The 24,873-nt window shown below is 43.9% G+C and overlaps 1 protein-coding gene across 5 annotated transcripts in view; it reads left to right on the top strand.

Moving 5' to 3' along the window:
- Positions 1-6,852: 6,852 nt before the first annotated feature.
- The window catches only part of NOVA1 (NOVA alternative splicing regulator 1), a 151,689-nt gene continuing 133,668 nt past the window's right edge, over positions 6,853-24,873 (top strand). For 4 of the 5 annotated variants that reach the window (XM_038756129.1, XM_038756128.1, XM_038756132.1 and 1 more), the window contains exons 1-2: positions 6,853-7,009; positions 12,105-12,248. In XM_038756129.1, coding sequence (XP_038612057.1) covers positions 6,874-7,009; positions 12,105-12,248 — 280 coding nt within the window. In that variant the 5' untranslated portion in view covers positions 6,853-6,873. Of the gene's footprint in view, positions 7,010-10,947; positions 11,023-12,104; positions 12,249-24,873 lie in introns of those variants that run through there. The other variant, XM_038756130.1, reaches the window with a different exon arrangement.

The raw sequence follows: 24,873 nt of genomic DNA, 5'->3' as shown, positions 1-24,873 counted from the left end.
CAGGTTGTCCCACAGGGGGCTCACAGTCTTAATCCCCATTTAATCCCCAAGTGACTTGCCCAAAGTCACACAGCTGACAGTTGGCCGAGCTGGGATTTGAACCCATGACCTCTGACTCCAAAGCCCGGGATCTTTCCACTGAGCCACGCTGCTTCTATCTACCCTAACGCTTGGAACAGTGCTTGGTGCATAGTAAGCGCTTAACCAATACCAACATTATTATCCAGCTTGGAGTCCGGGGGCGGTATGATAATAATAATAATAATAATAATGATGGTATTTATTAAGCACTTACTATGTGCAAAGCACTGTTCTAAGCGCTGGGGAGGCTACAAGATGATCAGGTTGTCCCATGTGAGGCTCACAATCTTAGTCCCCATTTTAAAGATGAGGTAACTGAGGCTCAGAGAAGTGAAGTGACTTGCCCAAAGTCACACAGCTGACAGTTGGCAGAGCCGGGATTTGAACCCATGACCTCTGACTCCAAAGCTCGGGATTGTTCCACTGAGCCACGCTGCTTCTGTCTACCCTAACGCTTGGAACAGCGCTTGGCACATAGTAAGCGCTTAACCAATACCAACATTATTATCCAGCTTGGAGTCCGGGGGGCGGTATAATAATAATAATAATAATAATAATAATAATAATAATAATAATAATAATAATGATGGTATTTATTAAGCGCTTACTATGTGCAAAGCACTGTTCTAAGCGCTGCGGGGATACAAGGTAATCAGGTTGTCCCACAGGGGGCTCACAGTCTTAATCCCCATTTTCCAGATGAGGTAACTGAGGCACAGAGAATTTAAGTGATTTGCCCAAAGTCACACGGCTGACAATTGGCAGAGCCGGGATTTGAACCCATGACCTCTGACTCCAAAGCCCGGGCTCTTTCCACTGCGCCAGAGTCATCCGAGCGCAGGAGAGATGCTGCAGGATAAGAAGGCGGTAAAATCGCCTCCCTCGACCTCCCTCCTGGGCCTGGTCTTGGCTCTGCCTGGGATGTCTCTATGTTTGTACGTATTTATTAGTCTATTTATTGATTTATTTTACTTGTACGTATCTATTCTATTTATTTTATTTTGTTAATCTGTTTCGTTTTGTTGCCTGTCTCCCCCTTCTAGACCGTGAGCCCGCTGTTGGGTAGGGACCGTCTCTAGATGTTGCCAACTTGGACTTCCCAAGCGCTTAGTACGGTGCTCTGCACCCAGTAAGTGCTTAATAAATACGATTGATTGATTGATTGATTGATTGATAACAGAAGACCCCGGGGCTGCCTAAAGCCAGGGCCAGCCCTGGGGGTCATGTGACGCTGATGCCGCCTCTCTTTTTCGGTCGTGTGTGTTGTGTGTGTAGTAGTGTCCACTTCGTGTGTGTCGTGTGTGTAGTAGTGTCCACTTTCCCAGCCACCCCGCCTGTTTGGCCCGTGGTCATCATCATCATCAATCGTGTTTATTGAGCGCTTACTACGTGCAGAGCACTGTACTAAGCACTTGGGAAGTATAAATTGGCACCATATAGAGACAGTCCCTACCCAACAGTGGGCTCACAGTCTAAAATAATAGTAATAATAAATAAGAGTCAGAACGGTGTGCGTTAAGCGCTTACTATGTGCCAAGCGCTGTTCGCAGCGCTGGGGGAGATAGAAGGCAATCAGGTTGACTCGCGAGGGGCTCACAGTCTTCATCCCCATTTTCCAGCTGGGGTGACTGAGGCCCAGGGAATTCATTCATTCGATCGTATTTACTGAGCGCTTGCAGTGCGCAGAGCACTGGACTGAGCGCTTGAAAAGTATGATTCACCAACATTTATTCTATCGTATTTACTGAGCGCTTACTGTGCGCAGAGCACTGGACTGAGCGCTTGGAAAGTATGATTCAGCAACATTTATTCTATCGTATTTACTGAGCGCTTACTGTGCGCAGAGCACTGGACTGAGCGCTTGGAAAGTACGATTCAGCAACATTCATTCAATCGTATTTACTGAGCGCTTACTGTGCGCAGAGCACTGGACTGAGCACTTGGAAAGTACGATTCGGCAACATTCATTCAATCGTATTTACTGAGCGCTTACTGTGCGCAGAGCACTGGACTGAGCGCTTGGAAAGTACGATTCGGCAACATTCATTCAATCGTATTTACTGAGCGCTTACTGTGCGCAGAGCACTGGACTGAGCACTTGGAAAGTACGATTCGGCAACATTCATTCAATCGTATTTACTGAGCGCTTACTGTGCGCAGAGCACTGGACTGAGCGCTTGGAAAGTACGATTCGGCAACATTCATTCAATCGTATTTACTGAGCGCTTACTGTGCGCAGAGCACTGGACTGAGCACTTGGAAAGTACGATTCAGCAACATTCATTCAATTGTATTTACTGAGCGCTTACACTGGACTGAGCGCTTGGAAAGTATAATTCGGCAACATTCATTCAATTGTATTTATTGAGCACTTACTGTGCGCAGAGCACTGGACTGAGCGCTTGGAAAGTACAATTTGGCAATTCATTCAGTCGTATTTGTTGAGCGCTTACTTCATTCATTCATTCAATCGTATTTATTGAGTGCTTACTGTGTGCAGAGCACTGTACTAAGCGCTTGGGAAGTACAGGTTGGCAACATATAGAGACGGTTCCTACCCGACAGCGGGCTCACAGTCTAGAAGGGGGAGACAGAGAACAAAACAAAACATATTAACAAAATAAAATAAATAGAATAAATATGTACAAACAAAATAAATAAATAAATAGAGTAATAAAAGCACAGTAATGCTTACTGTGTGCAGAGCACTGGACTAAGCGCTTGGAAAGTACAATTCGGCAACATTCATTCAATCGTATTTATTGAGCACTTACTGTATGCAGAGCACTGGACTGAGTGCTTGGAAAGTACAATTCGGCAATTCATTCAATCGTATTTATTGAGCGCTAACTGTGTGCAGAGCACTGGACTAAGCGCTTGGAAAGTACAATCCGGCAACATTCATTCATTCAATTGTATTTGAATGTATTTGAAAGTACAATTCGGCAATTCATTCCATCGTATTTATTGAGCGCTTACTGTGTGCAGAGCACTGTACTAAGCGCTTGGAGTGATTCATTCATTCCATCGTATTTATTGAATGAATGAATGCTGGAATCCAGTGCTCTGCACCCAGTAAGCGCTCAATAAATACGATGGAATGAATGAATGATTCTCCGCGATCCGTGATGCCCGGTGTGTGTGTGAGGCGCTTGTTCATTCATTCATTCATTCCATCGTATTTACTGAATGGATGAATGCTGGAGTGCAGTGCTCTGCACCCAGTAACCGCTCAATAAATATGATGGAATGAATGAATGATTATCCCCGTTCCATGATGCCCGGTGTGCGTGTGTGTGTGTGTGTGTGTGAGGTGCGTCATTCATTCATTCCAACGTATTTATTGAATGAATGAATGAATGCTGGAGTCCAGTGCTCTGCACCCAGTAAGCGCTCAATAAATACGATGGAATGAATGAATGATTATCCGCGATCTGTGATGCCCGGTGTGTGTGTGAGGCACTTATTCATTCATTCATTCATTCATTCCATCGTAGTTATTGAATGGATGAATGCTGGAGTCCGGTGCTCTGCACCCAGTAAGCGCTCAATAAATACGATGGAATGAATGAATGATTATCCGCGATCTGTGATGCCCGGTGTGTGTGTGAGGCATTTATTCATTCATTCATTCATTCCATCGTAGTTATTGAATGGATGAATGCTGGAGTCCAGTGCTCTGCACCCAGTAACCGCTCAATAAATATGATGGAATGAATGAATGATTATCCTTGTTCCATGATGCCTGGGGTGTGTGTGTGTGTGTGTGTGTGTGTGTGTGTGTGTGTGTGTGTGTGGCACGTCATTCATTCATTCCATCGTATTTATTGAATGGATGAATGCTGGAGTCCAGTGCTCTGCACCCAATAAGCACTCAATAAATACGATGGAATGAATGAATCATTATCCTCGTTCCATGATGCCCGTGTGTGTGTGTGTGTGTGTGTGTGTGTGTGTGGTGCTTCATTCATTCAGTCAGTTGTATTTATTGAATGAATGAATGCCGGAGTCCAGTGCTCTGCACCCAGTAAGCGCTCAATAAATACGATGGAATGAATGAATGATTCTCCTCGATCCGTGATGCCCGGTGTGTGTGTGAGGCGCTTCATTCATTCATCCATATTTATTGAATGAATGAATGCTGGAGTCCAGTGCTCTGCACCCAGTAAGCGCTCAATAAATACGATGGAATGAATGAATGATTCTCCTCGATCCGTGATGCCCGGTGTGTGTGTGAAGCGCTTCATTCATTCATTCATTCATATTTATTGAATGAATGAATGCTGGAGTCCAGTGCTCTGCACCCAGTAAGTGCTCAATGAATACGATGGAATGAATGAATGATTATCCGTGATCCGTGAGGCCCGGTGTGTGTGTGAGGCGCTTATTCATTCCATCGTTTTTATTGAATGGATGAATGCTGGGGTCCAGTGCTCTGCACCCAGTAACCGCTCAATAAATATGATAGAATGAATGAATGATTATCCTTGTTCCATGATGCCTGGTGTGTGTGTGTGTGTGTGTGTGTGTGTGTGTGAGGCACGTCATTCATTCATTCCATCATATTTATTGAATGAATGAATTCTGGAGTCCAGTGCTCTGAACCCAGTAAGCGCTCAATGAATACGACGGAATGAATGAATGATTCTCCGCGATCTGTGATGCCCTGGGTGTGTGTGAGGCGCTTCATTCATTCATTCCATCGTATTTATTGAGTGCTTACTGTGTGCAGAGCACTGTACTAGGCACTCAATAAATACGATGGAATGAATGAATGCTGTGAATGAATGATTATCCCCGATCCGTGATGCCCGGTGTGTGTGTGAGGCGCTTCGTTCATTCATTCATATTTATTGAATGAATGAATGCTGGAGTCCAGTGCTCTGCACCCAGTAAGCGCTCAATAAATACGATGGAATGAATGAATGATTCTCCTCGATCCGTGATGCCCGGTGTGTGTGTGAAGCGCTTCATTCATTCATTCATTCATTCATATTTATTGAATGAATGAATGCTGGAGTCCAGTGCTCTGCACCCAGTAAGTGCTCAATGAATACGATGGAATGAATGAATGATTATCCGTGATCCGTGAGGCCCGGTGTGTGTGTGAGGTGCTTATTCATTCATTCATTCCATCCTATTTATTGAATGGATGAATGCTGGAGTCCAGTGCTCAGCACCCAGTAAGCGCTCAATGAATACGATGGAATGAATGAATGATTCTCCTCGATCCGTGATGCCCGGTGTGTGTGTGTGTGTGTGTGTGTGTGGCGTCATTCATTCAGTCAGTTGTATTTATTGAATGAATGAATGAATGCTGGAGTCCAGTGCTCTGCACCCAGTAAGCGCTCAATAAATACGATGGAATGAATGAATGAATGATTGATTATCCGCAATCCGTGATGCCCTGTGTGTGTGTGTGTGTGTGTGTGTGTGTGGCACATCATTCATTCATTCCATCGTATTTATTGAATGAATGAATGAATGCCGGAGTCCAGTGCTCTGCACCCAGTAAGCGCCCAATGAATACGATGGAATGAATGAATGATTCTCCTCGATCCGTGATGCCCCGTGTGTGTGTGTGTGTGTGTGTGTGTGTGTGTGTGGCATCATTCATTCAGTCAGTTGTATTTATTGAATGAATGAATGAATGCTGGAGTCCAGTGCTCTGCACCCAGTAAGTGCTCAATGAATACGATGGAATGAATGAACGATTCTCTTCGATCCGTGATGCCCGGTGTGTGTGTGTGTGTGTGTGTGTGTGTGGCACGTCATTCATTCATTCATTCCATCATATTGAATGAATGAATGCCGGAGTCCAGTGCTCTGCACCCAGTAAGCGCCCAATGAATACGATGGAATGAATGAATGATTCTCCTCGATCCGTGATGCCCCGTGTGTGTGTGTGTGTGTGTGTGTGTGTGAGGCGCTTCATCCATTCATTCATTCATTCCATCGTATTTATTGAGCGCCTACTGGGTGCAGAGCACTGGACTCCAGCCCTCATTCACGCCACCGTATTTATTGAGCGCTGACTGGGTGCCGGGCAGTGTACTAAGCGCTTGGGCTCGAGCCGGCCCGTCGGGGTTTGGGGGCTCCCCGTTTCCGGGGTGACCTTGCGCGGGGGGTGGGGGCGGGGGGGCGGACAGGTGCCCGCGCGCTCCGGGAGACCGGAAGTGTGTCTGGGGGCCGGGGGGAGGGCGGGCGGCGCGCGGTCCGCGAAGCGCGGGACGGGCCCTGGCGCCCTCCGATTGGCCGAGCCCCCTCCCGCCTCCCCGCCCCTCGCCTCCCATTGGCCCTCCGGGCCGCGGTCCCGCCCCCCCCGCCCGTCCAGCAAGGGCGGTTGTCCCCTTGGTTTCGGCGGCGGGCGGTTGGGTGAGGCGTGTTGCCGGGGCCGGGTGACCTTTGACCCCCGCGGCGGCGGCGGCGGCGGCGGCGGGCTGGTCCCGCGCGGGAGGATGAGCAGGGAAGGCGCGCGGCGGCGGCGGAGGCGGTTGCAGCCGGGCTGAGGCGGCACCAGTCGCTCCCTCCTCCTCCTCCTCCTCCTCCCGTTTCTCCGCCCCCCATCTCCTCAGTCCGCTCCGCCGCTCCCCTCCCCTGCCCGTCCCTCCCTCCCTCTCTGTCCGTCGTCGTCGCCGCTCCCTCAGTGCTTTCTTCTCGTCCTCCTGGTCCGGCGGGTCGGCGGGCGGGTGCCGTGGGTGCCGTGGGTCCCGGTCGGCCCGTGCCCCTCAGGCGCCCCGAGCCGGCGGCGGGGGTGGGGGGTGGGTGTGGGCCCCCGGCGCGGGCGGCGTTATGATGGCGGCGGCGCCCATCCAGCAGAACGGGACGCACCCCGGGGTGCCCATAGACCTGGACCCGCCGGACTCCCGCAAAAGGCCGCTCGAGGCGCCCCCCGAAGCCGGCAGCACCAAGAGGACCAACACGGGCGGTGGGTATCCGCGCCCCGCGCCGCCCCCTCAGCCCGCCCTCCCTCCATCCCTCCCCTCATCCCCTTCCCCGACATCCCCACATTCCCGATCCCCCGTTTTTTTATCATTCATCAAAATGGCGACCGCCTTCCGAGTAGCCCCGGCTTTCGAGGGGACGGGAGGGAGCCGGAGCTCGGCCCGGCCGACTCCTGATACCGACGATGATGGCGTCCGGCCGGCGCTCACTATGTGCGAAGCGCTGTTCTAACCGATGGGGAGGTTTTAATGATCGTGATGATCGCCTTTATGAAGCGCTTACTATGTGCGAAGCGCTGTTCTAGGCGCTGGGGAGGTCAGAATGATGGCCTTTATGAAGCGCTTACTATGTGCGAAGCGCTGTTCTAACCGCTGGGGAGGTCATAATGACCATAATGATGGCCTTTATGAAGCGCTTACTCTGTGCGAAGCGCTGTTCTAGGCGCTGGGGAGGTTATAGTGATCATGATGATGGCTTTTATGGAGCGCTTACTATGAGCGAAGCGCTGTTCTAGGCGCTGGGGAGGTCAGAATGATGGCCTTTATGAAGCGCTCACTATGTGCAAAGCGCTGTTCTAACCGCTGGGGAGGTTTTAATGATCGTGATGATGGCCTTTATGAAGCGCTTACTCTGTGCGAAGCGCTGTTCTAGGCGCTGGGGAGGAGGTTATAGTGATCGTGATGACGGCTTTTATGGAGCGCTTACTATGTGCGAAGCGCTGTTATAGGCGCTGGGGAGGTTATAATGATGGCCTTTATGAAGCGCTTACTATGTGCAAAGCGCTGTTCTAACCGCTGGGGAGGTTTTAATGATCATGATGATGGCCTTTATGAAGCGCTTACTCTGTGCGAAGCGCTGTTCTAGGCGCTGGGGAGGTTATAGTGATCATGATGATGGCTTTTATGGAGCGCTTACTATGTGCGAAGCGCTGTTCTAGGCGCTGGGGAGGTCAGAATGATGGCCTTTATGAAGCGCTTACTATGCAAAGCGCTGTTCTAACCGCTGGGGAGGTTTTAATGATCATGATGATGGCTTTTATGAAGCGCTTACTATGTGCAAAGCGCTGTTCTAGGCGCTGGGGAGGTTATACTGATCATGATGATGGCTTTTATGAAGCGCTTACTATGTGCGAAGCGCTGTTCTAGGCGCTGGGGAGGTCAGAATGATGGCCTTTATGAAGCGCTTACTATGTACAAAGCGCTGTTCTAACTGCTGGGGAGGTTTTAATGATCATGATGATGGCTTTTATGAAGCGCTTACTATGTGCAAAGCGCTGTTCTAGCCGCTGGGGAGGTTATAATGATGGCCTTTATGAAGCGCTTACTATGTGCAAAGCGCTGTGCTAGGCGCTGGGGAGGTTATAATGATCATAATGATGGCCTTTATGAAGCGCTTACTCTGTGCAGAGCGCTGTTCTAGGCGCTGGGGAGGTCATAATGATCATGATGATGGCCTTTATGAAGCGCTTACTATGTGCAAAGCGCTGTTCTAGGCGCTGGGGAGGTTATAGTGATCATGATGATGGCTTTTATGAAGCGCTTACTATGTGCAAAGAGCTGTTCTAACCGCTGGGGAGGTTATACTGATCATGATGATGGCTTTTATGAAGCGCTTACTATGTGCAAAGCGCTGTTCTAGGCGCTGGGGAGGTTATAGTGATCATAATGATGGCCTTTATGAAGCGCTTGCTATGTGCAAAGCGCTGCTCTAAGCCCTGCGGAGGTGATAATAGTAATAACGGCATTCTATTAAGCGCTTACTATGTGCTAAGCGCTGGGGAGGTTGTGATAATGATGGCCTTTCTGAAGCGCTTACTATGTGCAAAGCGCTGGAGAGGTTATAATGATAGTAAAGGCTTTTATGAAACGCTTGCTATGTGCAAAGCGCTGGAGAGGTTATAATGATAATAAAGGCTTTTAGGAAGCGCTTGCTATGTGCAAAGCGCTGTTCTAAGCGCTGGGGAGGTTATACTGATCGTAATGTTGGATTTTATGAAGCGCTTGCTATGTGCAAGGCGCTGTTTTAAGCGCTGGGGAGGTTATACTGATCATAATGATGGCTTTTATGAAGCGCTTGCTATGTGCAAAGCGCTGGAGAGGTTATAATAATAATGGCTTTTATTAAGCGCTTGCTATGTGCAAAGCGCCGTTCTAAGCGCTGGGGAGGTTATAATGATGGCGTTTATTAAACGCTTACTGTGTGCAAAGCGCTGGAGAGGTTATAATAATAATGGCTTTTATTAAGCGCTTGCTATGTGCAAAGCGCTGTTCTAAGCGCTGGGGAGGTTGTAATGATAATGATGATGGCATTTATTAAGCGCTTACTGTGTGCAAAGCGCTGTTGTAAGCGCTGGGGAGGTTATAATAATAATAATGATGATGGCTTAGAACAGTGCTTTGCACATAGTAAGCGCTTAATAAATGCCATTATTATTATTTATTAAGCGCTTACTATGTACTAAGCGGTGGGGAGGCTATAATAGTAATAATGGCATTTATTCAGCGCTTACTATGTGCTAAACGCTGGGGAGATTATAATAGTAGTCATGGCTTTTATTAAGCGCTTGCTATGTGCAAAGCACTGTTCTAAGCGCCGGGGAGGTTGCCAGGTAATCAGGTTGTCCCATGTGGGGCTCACAGTCTTAATCCCCATTTGACAGATGAGGTCACTGAGGCCCAGAGAGTAATAATAACAATGGCATTTATTAAGCGCTTACTGTGTGCAAAGCGCTGTTCTAAGCGTTGGGGAGACTACAAGGTGATCAAGGTGGCCCGCGGGGGGCCCACAGTTTGAATCCCCATTTTACAGATGAGGGAACTGAGGCCCGGAGAAGTTAAGTGACTGGCCCAAAGTCACACAGCCGACAGTTGGTGGAGCCGGGATTTGAACCCACGACCTCTGACTTCAAAGCCCGGGCTCTTTCCGCTGAGCCACACCGCGGATGCGCCTGTATGTTGCCAACTTGTACTTCCCAAGCGCTCAGTACAGTGCTCCGCACACAGTAAGCGCTCAATAAATGCGATGGAATGAATGAATGAATGAATGACCCTTAATCAAAGCACGGCACTGGGGTTGACGAGGATGGAGGTTTGATTTGGTTGGGTGGCGGGGGTGGGGGAGGCGAGGAGACCGTGGTCCGGTCCTTCGTCCCCCCACCCGCCCTTTAGAGAAGCAGCGTGGCTCGGTGGAAAGAGCCCGAGCTATGGGTTCAAATTCTGGCTCCGCCACTTAGCAGTGTGACTTTGGGCAGGTCACTTCACTTCCCCGGGCCTCAGTTCCCTCATCTGCAAAATGGGGATGAAGCCTGTGAGCCGCCACCCCCCCCCCCCAACCGTGGGACATCCTGATTACCTTGTACACCCCCCCCGTTGTTTAGAATAGTGTTTTGCACATAGTAAGCGCTTAATAAAGTCCATCATTATTATTGTTAGAAAAATGGGGATGAAGCCTCTGAGCCCCCCCTTGGGACACCCTCAGCGCTTAGAATAGTGCTTTGCACATAGCGCTTAATAAATTCCATCATCATTATTATTATTGTTATAAAAATGGGGATGAAGCCTGTGAGCTCCCCCCACCCCCTTGGGACAGTCTGATCAGCTTGTAACCTCCCCAGCGCTTGCAACAGTGCTTGGCCCCTAGTAAGTGCTTAATAAATGTCATCATCATCACCTTGGGGCTACAAGAAGTTAGCGCGAAAAAACTGGTGATGGGTGCTCCTTTCTATTGTCGGTGCAAAGACCTCATCGATTGGGCCCGGGGAGGGGGTGGGAGAGCGTGGGTGGGAGTGTGGGAGCGGGTGTGTGTGTGTGTCTGTGTGTGTGTGTCTGTGTGTGTGCACGCACGGGGGTGGGGGCGGGAGGGGAGGGCGGGGAGGGGGCGTCTAGTGCGTTGACTTGTTAGTCCCCATCGTGCCCTTCCTGGAAGATGAGTGCTAACGGGACCGGCATCTCTTCTTCACTGGGCCCGGAGTCATCCTCACCATGCACCGAGCCAGAGGTGGGAAAATCTCTCTCTCTCTCTCTCTCCGACCCCGGCCTTTCCAAGGGGGCGAAGGATCGGGGGGCCCGGACAGCCACACACCCGTTGCCCGGCTCCCCGAAAAGCCAGCTGGCCCAGAGATGAAAGTCCAAGTCGTTCGCCGTAAACCTTCCGACCGACGCATCTAATTTCTCCTTTTTTCCCCCCTCCCTCCCTCCCTCGCTAGCTTGTTCCCCCTCTTTGACAGGCGATGGCATTGTGGACTGGGACTGGCGGGTCACCATTTAAGTGTACTTTAAAATAAGCGACGCTTAAGCTTGGGGTCATTTGGAAAAATTCGTCTTAAGGGCCTTTAATTAATGAGCTTAAGAGAGCTCGGGGTAGGCTAAGATGTACTAAGGAAATACATCGGGATTAACTTGGACCGGCGATTCCAAGCCACGAGGAGTTATTTTCTCGGCTGTTAGTGAGAGCTTGGGGGGAAAAAAACAGTCCCCGCAGTTGGGGTGGGTTAATGAGGGACAGCAGAGTGGTTTTTGACACACTTTAAGTTAGGATTCAGGCAATGGTTAATTGCAGTTCTCACGCATTTGCTAATAGTAAAAAAGAAAAAAATAGCCCATCACTCTTAAAGGTCCTGGGTATCTCTTTTGCACTATTTTCAATGAAGGTGGCAGGTTGTCATCGTGTAGATCTCTGTAGTTCTGTCGAAGGGTCAGTTCGTTTCATTTTACCATGGAAACCACAGCCGGAATTGGAGCAGTTCCACATTTGGAATAACAACTGGAATTCCGTCATCTGTTTCCACCGCATGACAAAACGATGGACTATTTCTAACTCTTAATTTACAGAGTGTTAATGTTCACATCTAGTCCAGAGCAGATATGTCTTTTGAAGCATTTCGAGTTTGATTCGGCTGATTTTGTTTTTCTCTTCCATACATTGAATAGATGTGTGTGTGTGTGTCTGTGTGTGTGCGTGTGTGCATGCGTGCGCATGCACTAGTTCTAGAGTTGCAACTGCTGGTTATCTGTCCTTGGTGGAGAGGATAGAAGTTTTGCCAATAACATTAACCATGTATATGTCTTTCCATTTTTCAGAGGACGGCCAGTATTTTCTAAAGGTCCTCATACCTAGTTATGCTGCTGGATCTATAATTGGGAAGGGAGGACAGACAATTGTACAGTTGCAAAAAGAGACTGGAGCCACCATCAAGCTGTCTAAGTCCAAAGATTTTTATCCAGGTAGGTGCAGTGACTAGTAGATTGTTCGCTGAATCCCCTGGGAACTATAGACAAGATCTAAATGTGTTTTTCACTGCGTTAAAAAAAAAAAAAAAAGCCAAACAACCACTGTGGGAAGTCCTTTTTGTTTTTTTAGAATTAAAGTATCTTGTAAAGAATATCTGAGCAAGTATGTAATCTTGATTTTCATCTTTTGAACTGGTTTCTGTCAAAGTATGGCTAAAACGATTTTAGGCTATGTTGCAGGGGTTATTTTTGTGGACAGCCTGCTTTCGCAGGCTTTCATTCTTTTCTATTAAGTTAAAAAGAAAACGTGTTTAAAGATCGAAACCCTGACAGCTGGCATGAGGAAATAGGGTTCTTCTGAAGTTTTCAGACATTATTGTGATGACAATTAGGGGAGAGTGAATTAAGAAAAAAAAAAGGGGGGATTCTGAAAGAATGGGCCATTTACTTCTAAATCCATTATGTACCTTCTTTCTGCTTCATTGCTTTGTTTGCTGGTCCTGGAGTGAAGTAAAGAGGACAAGTGCTGCCTTTTCAGATGTTTCTTTTATACTGTGTGTGTATCGGGATGGTGAAAGGAAAATCTGTTATGCAAGAGACAGAGTATAATGTGGCTTCAGGATAATCAAGGATTTTCTCTGCATACTGTATTTGCACAAAGCTGTCGCTGAACTTTTGGTGTACAATGCACAGTGAACTACTTACTAGGTGTAATGGTAGATGTAGTCCTTCGGTATCTAATCGTTTTATTTTTCACTCATTTCTCCGGTATTGCACAATCTGCAGTGCTCATTATCATTCGAAAATGATTTTGATATATACTCAGTGTAGAAGATGAGTTTTTAGGGACAAATTTGAACAATTCAGTAGTGGGTCTTTGGATGTAGCTAGTCATTCGCTGCTGATTTCGGTGGTTCTTAGTGTAGAGCTAGGATTTTTCAGGTTCTTTGTCTGTCTTTTTTTTTTTTTCCCTCTAGAACCGTGGGCACAATTGAGTGCCGAGGTGATCTGAAGTTGGCATTTTCAATTTCGGTAGTAAGGCAGAGCTGCCCTCCTTTAGTGATGTAATCCAGTGAGATGACTGAATTCTTTAAAATTGCAAAGGCTACTGGCATCAGTGAGCAAAACATTCGGAATACTTCATTTTCATATCCACTCTTAACCGATAGACGAGAAGTAGGTGGCCATTCTGGATACGAAGGTCTCAGTCGATTTGAAAGACCACTTGTAATATTTCTAAATAAAAATATAAAAGAGGAAATGAAAACGTACCATCTTAGATCCACTGGTGAAAGTCTAGGTAATATAGAAGTCGACGTTAAGGGTCTAGCTTTTGTGTGAAATGGAAAAGTTCTGCAGTGGCCTCTGCCAAACTTTTTTTTTTCCTTTATGCGTGAGGAAAGTTGCTAATGTATTCACGTGCATGTATTTTGAAAGGTGTTACGTTGGGGGAAAAAATATCAATGTAGAATGGTGAAAACCCTTAGAAATAAAGGCACTCAAAAGAGCTTGATTGCAGAATTAATAACGTAATAGTTCTGGGAAAAGCGCTGCTGTACTAAATTAAATTCACTGTCAATAGATGAAAATTAAATAGCTTTCTTGCATTATACATGAGGTGGTATCAGATGTGCAAGGATGTTACAGAAAATTGGTGTTTATGAAGGATATTTCAAATAGTAAATTAAATGCCTTTTCATTTAAATATAGTTTATTTACAGTGGGTTGGAAAGGGTGTACTAAGGATTTGGTCTTTTGTTCGGTATTCTGTATAGCTGGTTGTGCTTTTTTATTCCTGATTAAGTCAGAATTGCCTATTTTTATTTTTAATTGGGTTGTGGGGTTGTTCGGATACAGCAGAGGCCTCCTTTTCAGCAAATAAAAATTAGGCAATTAGAGCGAAATTAATAATAACAAAAAAAAAAAAGAATTGTGGCTTTCCGGTGACGTAACAGATGCAAGATGAGGGAAGTGCCAAGATGAAAGGAAGCTTGTATTCATTGCTTTATAGCAGGTGGAGACTACCGAACTGTAGTCATACATTATGGAATCAGTTTTCCGTATAAAGCCTGCGGTTTGCAGGTTACTTTGGAGTAATTCGCATTGGAACGGGATTTAGAAGTGGGTTCTTACCTGTCGTGTCATGGCTAGATCTGACCAGCGGATCCTCTTGTGGGTGACTCTTCATAGACGTTCTGTTTTCATTTGACCACAAACCTGTGGGATTTTAGGAGTCCTGGCATTCTCCAGGCTAGTGACTTCTGGGTTTCTTCCAGCCCCTCGCTTCAGAGTGTTAGGGATCAAACCTTGCTCAGCTCTGATTAGCTAAAATCTAAAAGCTGGAATTCCTTGAAGAAGTATGCAATAATCTGATAGCCCGCTCTACGCATGTGTCTTTATATATACACGGATAGTGGATCCGCTGCATGCTTTTGTGTGCATATAGCTCTTCCTTTTTTAATAAATTTTTTTTTGTTTTACTCGAGTCTCCTGTTAGTATTTAAGAACCATGAGTGGTCTGTATACTGCATATTTATTTCTGAAAACGTGTCACGTATAGCGTCATGGGGTCCGCAATACACAGATGTTTAAAGCAGGAAAGGCTGAAGGTAGATTTATTTTCCTCTGGTTGCAGGAAAAAACAAAAAGGTTACCTTTTATCCAAGAACTTGAATTCTGTTATTTCCTGCTCTAGCTTTATTTTTTCCGGTAGTTCAGAGGGGTGCATTCAAACTTAGTACACTGACTTTTTATATTGCCCATTGTAAGGGAAGATATTATTTTAGTAAATAAAATCTCTTTTTTTTGTCTTGTTTCTGTTTTTGTTCAATTCAAATGATAAAATCCGCATAAAGTAACGGGACATCACAGTGTTTTCCGCCACCTTTTTTTATGTATCGATGTGGTGATTTTTAGGTTGATGCGAAATACCATCTCAGGTTTTGCTTTGAACTTGTATTTATAGTGAAACCTCAAACATCTGTTGGTGCGGTTCCTACGGGGTTCATTAAAACATTCCACAGATAAGTTTATTGACAGTTTACAAGCATTTTTAGAATTCAGGGACCGTGGATTCAAGACATTCAAAGGCAATTACGGGTGTCTATCATTTTGTCCTTTTGCTGCACTGTAGATTCAACTTGGTCCAGACCGTCGTCATTGTAAACTAGCACAAACACTAATATCAGAACATCTCTGCTAAGAACTAGGTAGTCGTTTCTGTTTAAACACGCAGTGTAAGTTAATCTTCATCCTGTCTTACGTGCCACCGTGTTTCGTTGCTAGTTTGAAAGCAGCTTATCTAGTTTTTCCAACGTAATATTGTGTGAATCTTTAGCTCTTTATTTTGGGTTAGGAAAAATTTTAAAATCTGCTCGGAAAAAGTGATAGTTCAACCTCTTCGTCCTATAAAATGGAGAAAATAGATTTGAAAGAGCCTGGCCAGGCTCAGCTGTTGGTTATTCTTGATGCTTTTGTGTCTTTTAAAAAGTTATTTAGGAGATGTTTTGTGTGCCCTGTATACAAACTTCAGGAGGTTAATATACCTTGTTCTCTGTAAAGAGAACCTGCATCTCTCAATAGTTGGTTTTATCAGGAAATTCTCTGGTAAGGGGGAGGAAAAATATATGTCCATTGGCATCCCTGAGAGTTTCAGAAGATAACTTGGTGTGGCTGTGTAGCATTCGGGAGATTGGAAAGTGAACTGAGTTAGCAGCTTTTCTGAATATTTACAATTTTAAGGAATTGTAATGCCAAGCTTTGATTTAGTCTGGTTTCTGGAAATGTAATTGACTAGAGTTTATTTATAGCTGTCCTCAGAGATGAATTTAGTTAATATTAAAAGTAATCAAAAAGCAGAACAGGACTCGATAGTACGTCCCAATAAGGACATCATTTTCTGTTGTGAACTGGGGTTCGGTTCAGTGGCCAGATGTGCTTGACTGGTAGATTTGGATATGCAGCAGTAAAGGCACTCTTAAAGATCTGAATGATGATACTAATGTCTTAAATTGCATATGGAACATAACTAGAATAACATTTTCATCAAGTCTTTGTAATCTAAACACATAGAAAGCGTTTTGATGTATTTTCAGACAAATTGTCCGGATAAATAATTTCTGGGTTATTTTTCTTTATTTTATTATTATCATTATTTTTTTTACAAGTGGCAAGCCCAATGCCTTTGATTGCCTTGCTGTTCATAGAAGGAATTGTCAACAAGATAGCAGTAGTAGTATATTGAGATTTTTCAGAGCTAAGGTTAAGCTTTTTAAACATTTTACATTTGAAAAGAAACTTCGAATTGGTACTTGTCATTCTGGGTACTCAGCCTATATAGTAGATGTTTAAAGTCTCTGATTATTCTGTAATCGTGATACTGTCTTCCTCTTTCTTTCATTTATAAGAATAACCAAATCACTTTGCGGAGGGGCTGAGATTTTAGTTTTCCAAAGACTTCTCGTTGTTGTTTTCTGATCAATAATTAACCTTATTTTCTATACAGGGGATTTGTAAGTGACCATACTCTAAACAGCATTGCTATTTGCAAAACACTGCTACAATGAGAAAACCAAAAGTAGATAAACATCACTACACCCCTCATAAACATTTGACATTTGCTCTGTTAAAACTGTTGTTCTTTCAGAGGCCTGTTATACAAAATAAAAATGTCAATGTTTGGCTGAAGGTTGTAGCAATGCCAAATTCTGCATGGTTTCCCTTGTGATACCTTGTGTTACAAAATCCTAATCTGATTCTGTAAATTGTGCATGATATAGTATGAATGACCAACAATTAAAAAAATGATTGGAGAGTTTCACTGAATTTTAAAAATTACACATTTCAGATGAAATTAAAACCCGAACTCACACAAAATATCCCTAACGTATGTCAGTTTCTAAAGAGAGTTAATGAAGATATCACCCTTTACGCGTTCTGTCTTGGAGATAGGATGCTAAGCAGAAATGAGCTGCAGTTTGGAAAATCTGTCAAGTGTGTGGTAGTGTATTTAAAAAAAAAATTGAATTAGAGTTCTTGGTGGTGCTCCCTTTTCCGCTCCAACCGGCTGAAGAGAATGGGCTTTCTGAAGTGAAGGGACTCCATTAAAAAAAAAAACACATTAATACAAATGCATTGAATTGAATTGTAAGGAACCCAGTAATGTAATTAATAAAGGATCAGAAAGCCTTTATTTCTTGCCACAGCTGACCACATATTGTGGTTCTAGCTGCCTCCACTGTGTATCGCCCAGGCTGGATAAGCACAACTTCTTTGATTTAATGAGTACAGGTTTCAGAAGCAGAATGGGGAGGAGGTGGGGGGGGCGGGGGGAGGCTTGTGCTTGATTGCCATCTCATTTCCATCTTTGGATACAGCTCTAGCATAAAGTTAAACAACATCTGCAGAGATCTGACTGACAAACATCTCTTTGGGACTCATCATGGCAGCCTGCAGCAGGTGCACTCAGCTTTGCAGCCCTCTTCAAATAGAGGTTGGTTTGTTCTAACATCTATCAGGAGACCAGTGGGAGTGAGTGACTCGGTAAAGAGGGAGGTTTGTCAGTTGTCCAGTGCTGGAATACCGCAGGTAATTGGGCTGGACTGGTGGGAACCGTGGCAGTGTGCGTCTCACGTTGCACTGCAGCTGCTGTGAAGCTTAATTAATCTGACCCTCAAAGGCTGCAGTGTCATGGTATAAAACGCAAGTATGCTCCAGACACAGGACACCATTTTCAGGGGTTTCTTTGGCGTTTTTGTGGCAGAAGCATTTTCACCATCTGGGTCTAAGCTCATTATAATACAGTAGACCTGTCCATTCCTTAGTCACTTTTTCAGGATTTGTCACCAGAGGCCCTCTTCTACCCTGGAGGACTCCAAACCAAGCGCGGTATTGGAAAGGAAAGAGAGAATGAAAACGATATTGTCCAGTAGAATTTACATTTTCTCCGATAGGTGGATGTGGTGGGTGTGTATGAGAAGGAATGAATAGCAGTGAGTAGATAGTGGGGGATTGAGAAGTAGGCATTTCTTTTAGGTGAGAGATGCCAGTCTGACTTTTACATAGCATTACGATACTGCTAACCTAGATACCTGTCAGGTTTGCCTGCAAAATTTTTACCAAGCGCTTGCGTCATAGTAGCTCAACCAACATCAGCTGCTCTAAAAGAATGTCAGACAGTTCCCAAGACCTCTCATTTTATTACATGTGCTCTGTTAAAGTAGTTCTCTTGTATGTTTTTGGCATAACAGGAGAAACCAGAATTTGTTTAAATATAAATACGGTATCGGGTCGTGATCGGCACCGCGCTCTACTCTCCTGTTATTCTTGCTTCTCTTTGAGGCCTTTATCATCCTTGTTCTTTTTTTTTTTATCTCTCTTTTGGCTCACTCTGGGGCAGTTGTTTTCGGGGCCCTGAGTAGATTCTTCGATTCCAAAAACTTCAGCCTTCAGAACGTATGTCAAATGTTGATTAGTATTCAGGCATTTCTTCTAATGTCAGAGATAGTTTTCACCAGTTGAGTATTTTTTATGTGATTTTGGAACAGAACGATCCTTTAATGTAAAATCATTCGGATTGTATTGGTTAAAATGATTGAGCACTATCAAGCTTTCAACTTCTGTTGATATTTTTGAAGTGGAATGAGTAACCAGCTCATCAGTCATCTGAGTATAATTTAGGGTAACAGTGTTTACTTCTGAATTGGTAGAGCTTGTCTGTATTTTTTTCCAAAGAGTTAAAAATACATCCCTAAAACAAAACCCTTTCCCTTCTTATTGTGAGGCTTATGTGAAATGGAGAATTGTGTTCTTGAGGAACATCACCTTTTTAAATGCTAAGCTCATGAAATGACAGCGTTGGTTTATTGTCTATTATAATGATTGATTAGACCAAGGGAAAGGTTTGAAAATTACTTTTGTTTAGACTTCAAGGAATTCAGTGAAGATTATTGACCCGACTCTTAACTCTGCTAAATATTGATTGTTCCATTTACCAGTCTCAATTTCATGAGTATATTTATTTTCTCATTCATTTCAAGACTCTAAATAGTCTAACCCTTTGCATCAAGTTTTCGTGACTCCTAAGCACATCAGAAGTTTCACATGCAGTATATAATAATGATGGTATTTGTTAAGTGCTTACTATGTGCAAAGCACTGTTCTAAGTGCCGGGGGAGGGGACACAAGGTGATTAGGTTGTCCCACGTGGGGCTCACAGTCTTCATCCCCATTTTACGTGAGGTAACTGAGGCACAGAGAAGTTAAGTGACTTGCCCAAAGTCATACAGCAGACAAGTGGCAGAGCCGGGATTCATATATATATATATATATATATATATATATATATGGTTCCATTTATTTTTTTCCCCTCTAAATTGATAGGGCTCTGGTGAGCTGGATTAAAATTTATCCAGAAAGAGAGAGGTTTGAAGCCCTGTAGGTATAGACAGTGGCACCTCATATTTGGTGAAATATAATAACTCCAAATACTTTCTCCTGAAATGTTTTGGTTGTGCAGCCACGTAACATCGGCTCTCTCTCTATCATTGGTCTTTTGCTGCTTCCTGCTGGGCCTGTCATGGCATCGTTGACAGGACCAGATGAAAAATGAAATCAATATCTTGAGTTTTTTAGAAACAAAGTGACTCAGGTAAGAGTATTTGGAATGGAAAATAAAATATTCCACATTTTACCAACATTATTGGTAAGATAGGACCATTACCTCTCCTTATTCCAAAACAATCTTTGTATCAGTCTTGACTGCTCAGTCGATTTACCATTTTTACAGCAAGTATTTTTCTTGAACTCAAGCTGTTTTAAAAAATCAGAATAGTGCTTTTAAAAAAAAGCTAGAGAAAACAGGTGTCATGAGGTTTTTAAAAATGGCTTTACCTTTCTTTTCTGACTTTACCATTTTTGATCAAAGATGACTACTCTTATAGAGAAGCAGGGAGGTCTAATGGAAAGAGCACAGGCCTTGAAGTCAGAGAACCTGGGTTCTAATCTGAGCACCGTCCCTTGCCTGCTTTGTGTCCTCGGGCAAGTCACTTAATTTATTTGGGTCTCAGCATTCTCATCTGTAAAATGGGGATTTGATACCTGCTGCTCCCTCCCTCTTGGACTGTAAGTCCCATGTGGGACAGAGACTGTACAGTGCTTGGTACATAGAGTTCAGTAAATACGGCAATTGGTGTTACTGTCATTATCATTATTTTGGGTATTATTTTGTATTAGAATTTCAGGAGCATCAGAGGAGGTATTGGAGGCATAGTGAGAGGACACGTTTCTATGTCAACGTTGTGTGGTACCTCACCCTTGAATTAGCTCTAGAGTTCACTAATTACTGCCTTTCCATTTATTAATTTTCACACTGACTCTCTTAAAAAAAAAAAGAAAAGGATGTCAGCTACACTCAACAATTTGTTTCTCCAGGGCTTTGAGGTCCAGAGGTCCATAGCTGAAATTAAGCGGGCATTCGGATTTGTTCACTTTCTGTTTAAAGGCCCAGTATCTCGTCTTGAAAAAGGCTATAGAAAGGAGGGGCTGTCAAGGAGGAATGGTGTTCCTATGGCATTTTTTAATACCAGCAATGTTATCAATAAATATTCATAAGCCTTTTGTGTTCTGTTAATGTTTAACTTGATCTCAGAAGTAAACTGTTCATGCACAGTGAGGAGTGTGAACTCATCTTGGTTCCTAACAGCTAGTGGATGGGAAAATAGTAAAATGATTCAGCATTGAGGTGCTTTGCTAATTTGGGATTTGTTCCCAGAAAATAATTTAGGTATTATTTTGAGGGAGAAATTTAGTTGCCCTATGTCGCCAAAGGATCAAACCCATTATACTTAGGGGCCCAGCTATTCAATTTATGGATTAACCATCTCCATTACCAGTTATTCTTTACCTGCAGCTTACCAATGACCAATTTAGTGTTCATTAACCTTCTGTAAAAGAGATGCTTGGTAAAGGAAAAGTAAGTGGTGAACATAAAATCCACATCTCATGTAGAAAAGATGGTGGCGTTTGAAGTTAATGTCTAAAATATTTGGTGTTTTGTCACTTACCTATGTTAGTAGTTTCATTTGTTTCTAGTTCATTGGTCATATATAAATATATGTAAGTTGATTATACACAATGCAGAACTTGTGTCTAATGTCTTGGAGGGCCAACACTGTGACCTTTAATTGTCTTTATTTTTTGTGTGTGTATTTTGTGATATTTATTGAAATCTAGGTTTTCTCCTTCTTTCTTATGCGCTTCTTGATTTCTGCCAAGTAGTTAATAACAAACTGTCATGTGCATAGGAGCCAAGGCATCAAATTCCCCAGACCTGTCTTTTTCCATGGTCACCAAAAAGTAGCTTTCAGCTTGAGCTCCCCGCTCAGTATTAGTTTCACACTTATGATTCCCAGTGTTTTGGAGCCACAAACTGATAAATTGCAGAAATTGCAAAGGAATTAGAAAATGGCTTTGTGAGCTGGGGGGGGGGGGGGGGCGGGGGGGAAGAAAGGAAAATAAATTACATGGTAGCAATTGGTTGAGCCTCAGGTTGATTCAGGGTTGAGCCCTCACTTTAAATAGAAATGTGGGGTTTTTTTTGTCCATCCTATATCATTTTTGCTGTTATTGACTGGGCACTGAACCATGAATAATGACTTTATAGCGTAATAAGGCGGATTTTTTTTTTTTTTTTGCCCATTCTGACTCTTTGGCATGCTCCATTTCCCGAGCTTGTACGCGCAGTATGATGTTTGATGTCCAGACTCCTATTAATTAATGTGACTTCTTCTATTTGGTAAGAGAAAACATAATCGAATGTGCTCTGCTGGCACACAGACTGGCCACAGTTTTCTGTAAGCAAGAGCCGTAGCCAGGCTGTGTGCTGGCACAGTCATTGCCATTGGCTGCCAAGTTGGGATGCTTAATCCCCTGGGCAGCTTCAGAACCGTATTGGATGCTTTGGAGGGATCTCCTTTGGGATTGTATCCATTCACGCAACCAGGAGGAGGTTAAGGCTCTGAAGGGCATGGGAGGAGAGTCTGGTTCCATCCAGGCACTGCGAACCATTGTAAAGCCTTCAGTGCCCCCCAGGTGCCTGGGCTGACCTGAGTTTTTGTAAGCGTTTTTTAGTTTTGGAGGGAGGAGCTTGTCCTGGAGTGGATGACTGCCCGAGGGTCAACCTGGGAGCAGTGTTGAGACCTGTATAACGTTCACCTCTAGGCATCGTGCCCACCTGAGATCATAGGGCAATTTGAAATCCCCGAAATGAGAGACCACCCTCTCCCTCTAGCACCCTCACAGACCTGTTTTTGGTTCATTGAATTTTTTGTGTTTGTTTTTAAACCAAAATTAACTTGATCCAAAATCTCCTTTGGATTATGTCACATGCGTCATCTTTTTCTTTGTATTCAAGTTCCCCACTCTCCTGTTGACTGGCTCTGCTTTTACTTTCTACTTGGTTCAGGTGGTCATTGTTCATTCTCACCCAGTCTTTAGTCCTTCTTTGCAAAACCTCATCTTTGAAGTAATATTTCTATACTGAAGTGTACAGCCAGTTTCTCCCCATTCTCAAATTATCCCTCAAATTTTAGTGTTTTTGTGAGGTTTTCCCCAAACCTTATGTATAAAAGTTTCTTTTAGATCCAATTTCCCATCATTATTATATATTATTATATATAATATAACATATAGCTTATATATTCATGAAAATACATTTAATTGAAGACTTTAAACCTAATGAGTTTTAACACTGCTTCCCAGTAACTTGAGTTTTTAGGCTTAGGCTCAAGTCATTAGCTCAAACTGTGACCGTCTTAATTTCACATAGGCCTGGTAGTGCTCAGTGAATAGTTTTATCATATAACTGAAGACCGCATATGCATTTTGAGTTTTGCGTCACCCTTCTCTGCCTACTTGCTAGATGCTCTCCAGATTCCAGGAGGAATGGGATTAGCAGGGGTGAGATTGCAAATCACAACACGGAGGCCTTTAGTTCTGTAATCAGTTCTTCCGTGTGGGTTCTCAATTTTGCAGTCTCAGGACCGAGGCTCACCCATTTTTGATCCTTCAAGGGACACTTGGTTATATTGTGATTTCTGGTTATATTTTTTTCCTTCTGACAGTACCAGGGGCTGGTGTTAGCCTGACTATGGCCTCAGTGAACTTTGGAGTGTTGGGGAGGTGGCGGTGGGGTGAGGAGGGCTTGCTGTTAGGATCATCATTCAACCATTTTTTCTAAAAACAGGCAGTGTGGTTTTCAACAGAGGCTGTTCCTGTTTGGTATTTGTTCAGTGTTTTGGGTGGGTGGGTGGAGGGGTTGTGTGTGTGTGTGTTTGTGTGTGTGCGTGCAAGCTTGAGGCCCTGCCTTTCTCCTCCCTGACTCTCACAGCCGAGGCCCACGGTCCAGCTGTGGTTCCTGTGTGTACTCTGCAGGGATCCCAAAGTAGACACACTTGAGACTCTGAAAATTTCCATAAAAGGTTCCAAGTGATGTCATTATTTTCAGTTGTGTAACATGGATAATGCAGATAAACATGCGCCATGGCCAAACCTGTTCGGTATTAACAATGATAGTCATTGGGCACCCTACTTGTTCTTATCATGCTCACCGGGGTGGTCCCCTGGTAGCCATCGTATCTTCAGGGGTCATCCTTTGAGATCATTTGGCTTGGGTAGCCACCCCTTTTTCTATAGCGTTATAGAGTTGTCAAAGCAGGCATGACACTGGATCAAGGGGCTAAATTCTGACTGGTTATATCACTTCTTAAAAATCACAATGATTTGAAAAAGGGAGAAAATTTTCATTAAAGGCTTTTTTGAGGCTTTTATTTCCTTCCCTTCTCCTGCTCCTTGTTCTCTCTTTTTTGAGGTGGAGAGGATTACTTAGGCTAGAAAAGAAAATGCTGCCGAGTCACAACTGCTTTCCTAAAGGATTAAATGTTTTGATTTTGGTTTATTTTCACATTTGACTTTATATTGCTTCTGTCTGTTCTCCATATATGAGTAGATATTGATGCTTTCTTAGATTTATTATCCCCAGTAAGATACAGTAAGCAATCCATTTTGCTCTCACAGGTTATGTCAGCGAGAATTTTCTTTGCTTTTCTCGTTGGCCCAATTTTAAGGGCTGCTAGACAGTGCAAGTCTCATGATCCTTCCCTGTTCTCCAAATGAGGGTATGCAGCTCAGTTGTGAATTAGAAGAAATAGTTCAGAGCAACCTAGGTTCTGTGTTCTAGGATTTCTAGAGCCAATAAATGACTGCACACTATGCCTCTGTTTAATGTTTTGGCAGTGTTATCGTTGTCTATGTCGGGTTAATTAGTACTTTTGGATAAAATCATTAAATGGAGATGGAAGGGCTGCTTGGTATCTTCGTTTTGTTTTGCATGTAAAAGGACGATTGGGACAATAGGTATGTCAAAATCTGGAACCAGTTATTTGAATTTTTTCAAGTGTGCCGCTGTCACATTAATATTCAAGATGCTTGATTTTTAAGAGTTTTTCTCTTAGGTAATCAGAACTGTGAATCTTCCTCATTTTCCTTTTTGTATTGAAGAAATTTGTAAGATAAATTTTTGATCACATTGAAATTTATGTTCAAAAGATGGCTATACGATCTA

Source organism: Tachyglossus aculeatus, chromosome 14, assembly GCF_015852505.1.
Source record: "Tachyglossus aculeatus isolate mTacAcu1 chromosome 14, mTacAcu1.pri, whole genome shotgun sequence".
Taxonomy (NCBI): Eukaryota; Metazoa; Chordata; class Mammalia; order Monotremata; family Tachyglossidae; genus Tachyglossus; species Tachyglossus aculeatus.
This window is presented reverse-complemented; position numbering and strand designations above follow the sequence as displayed.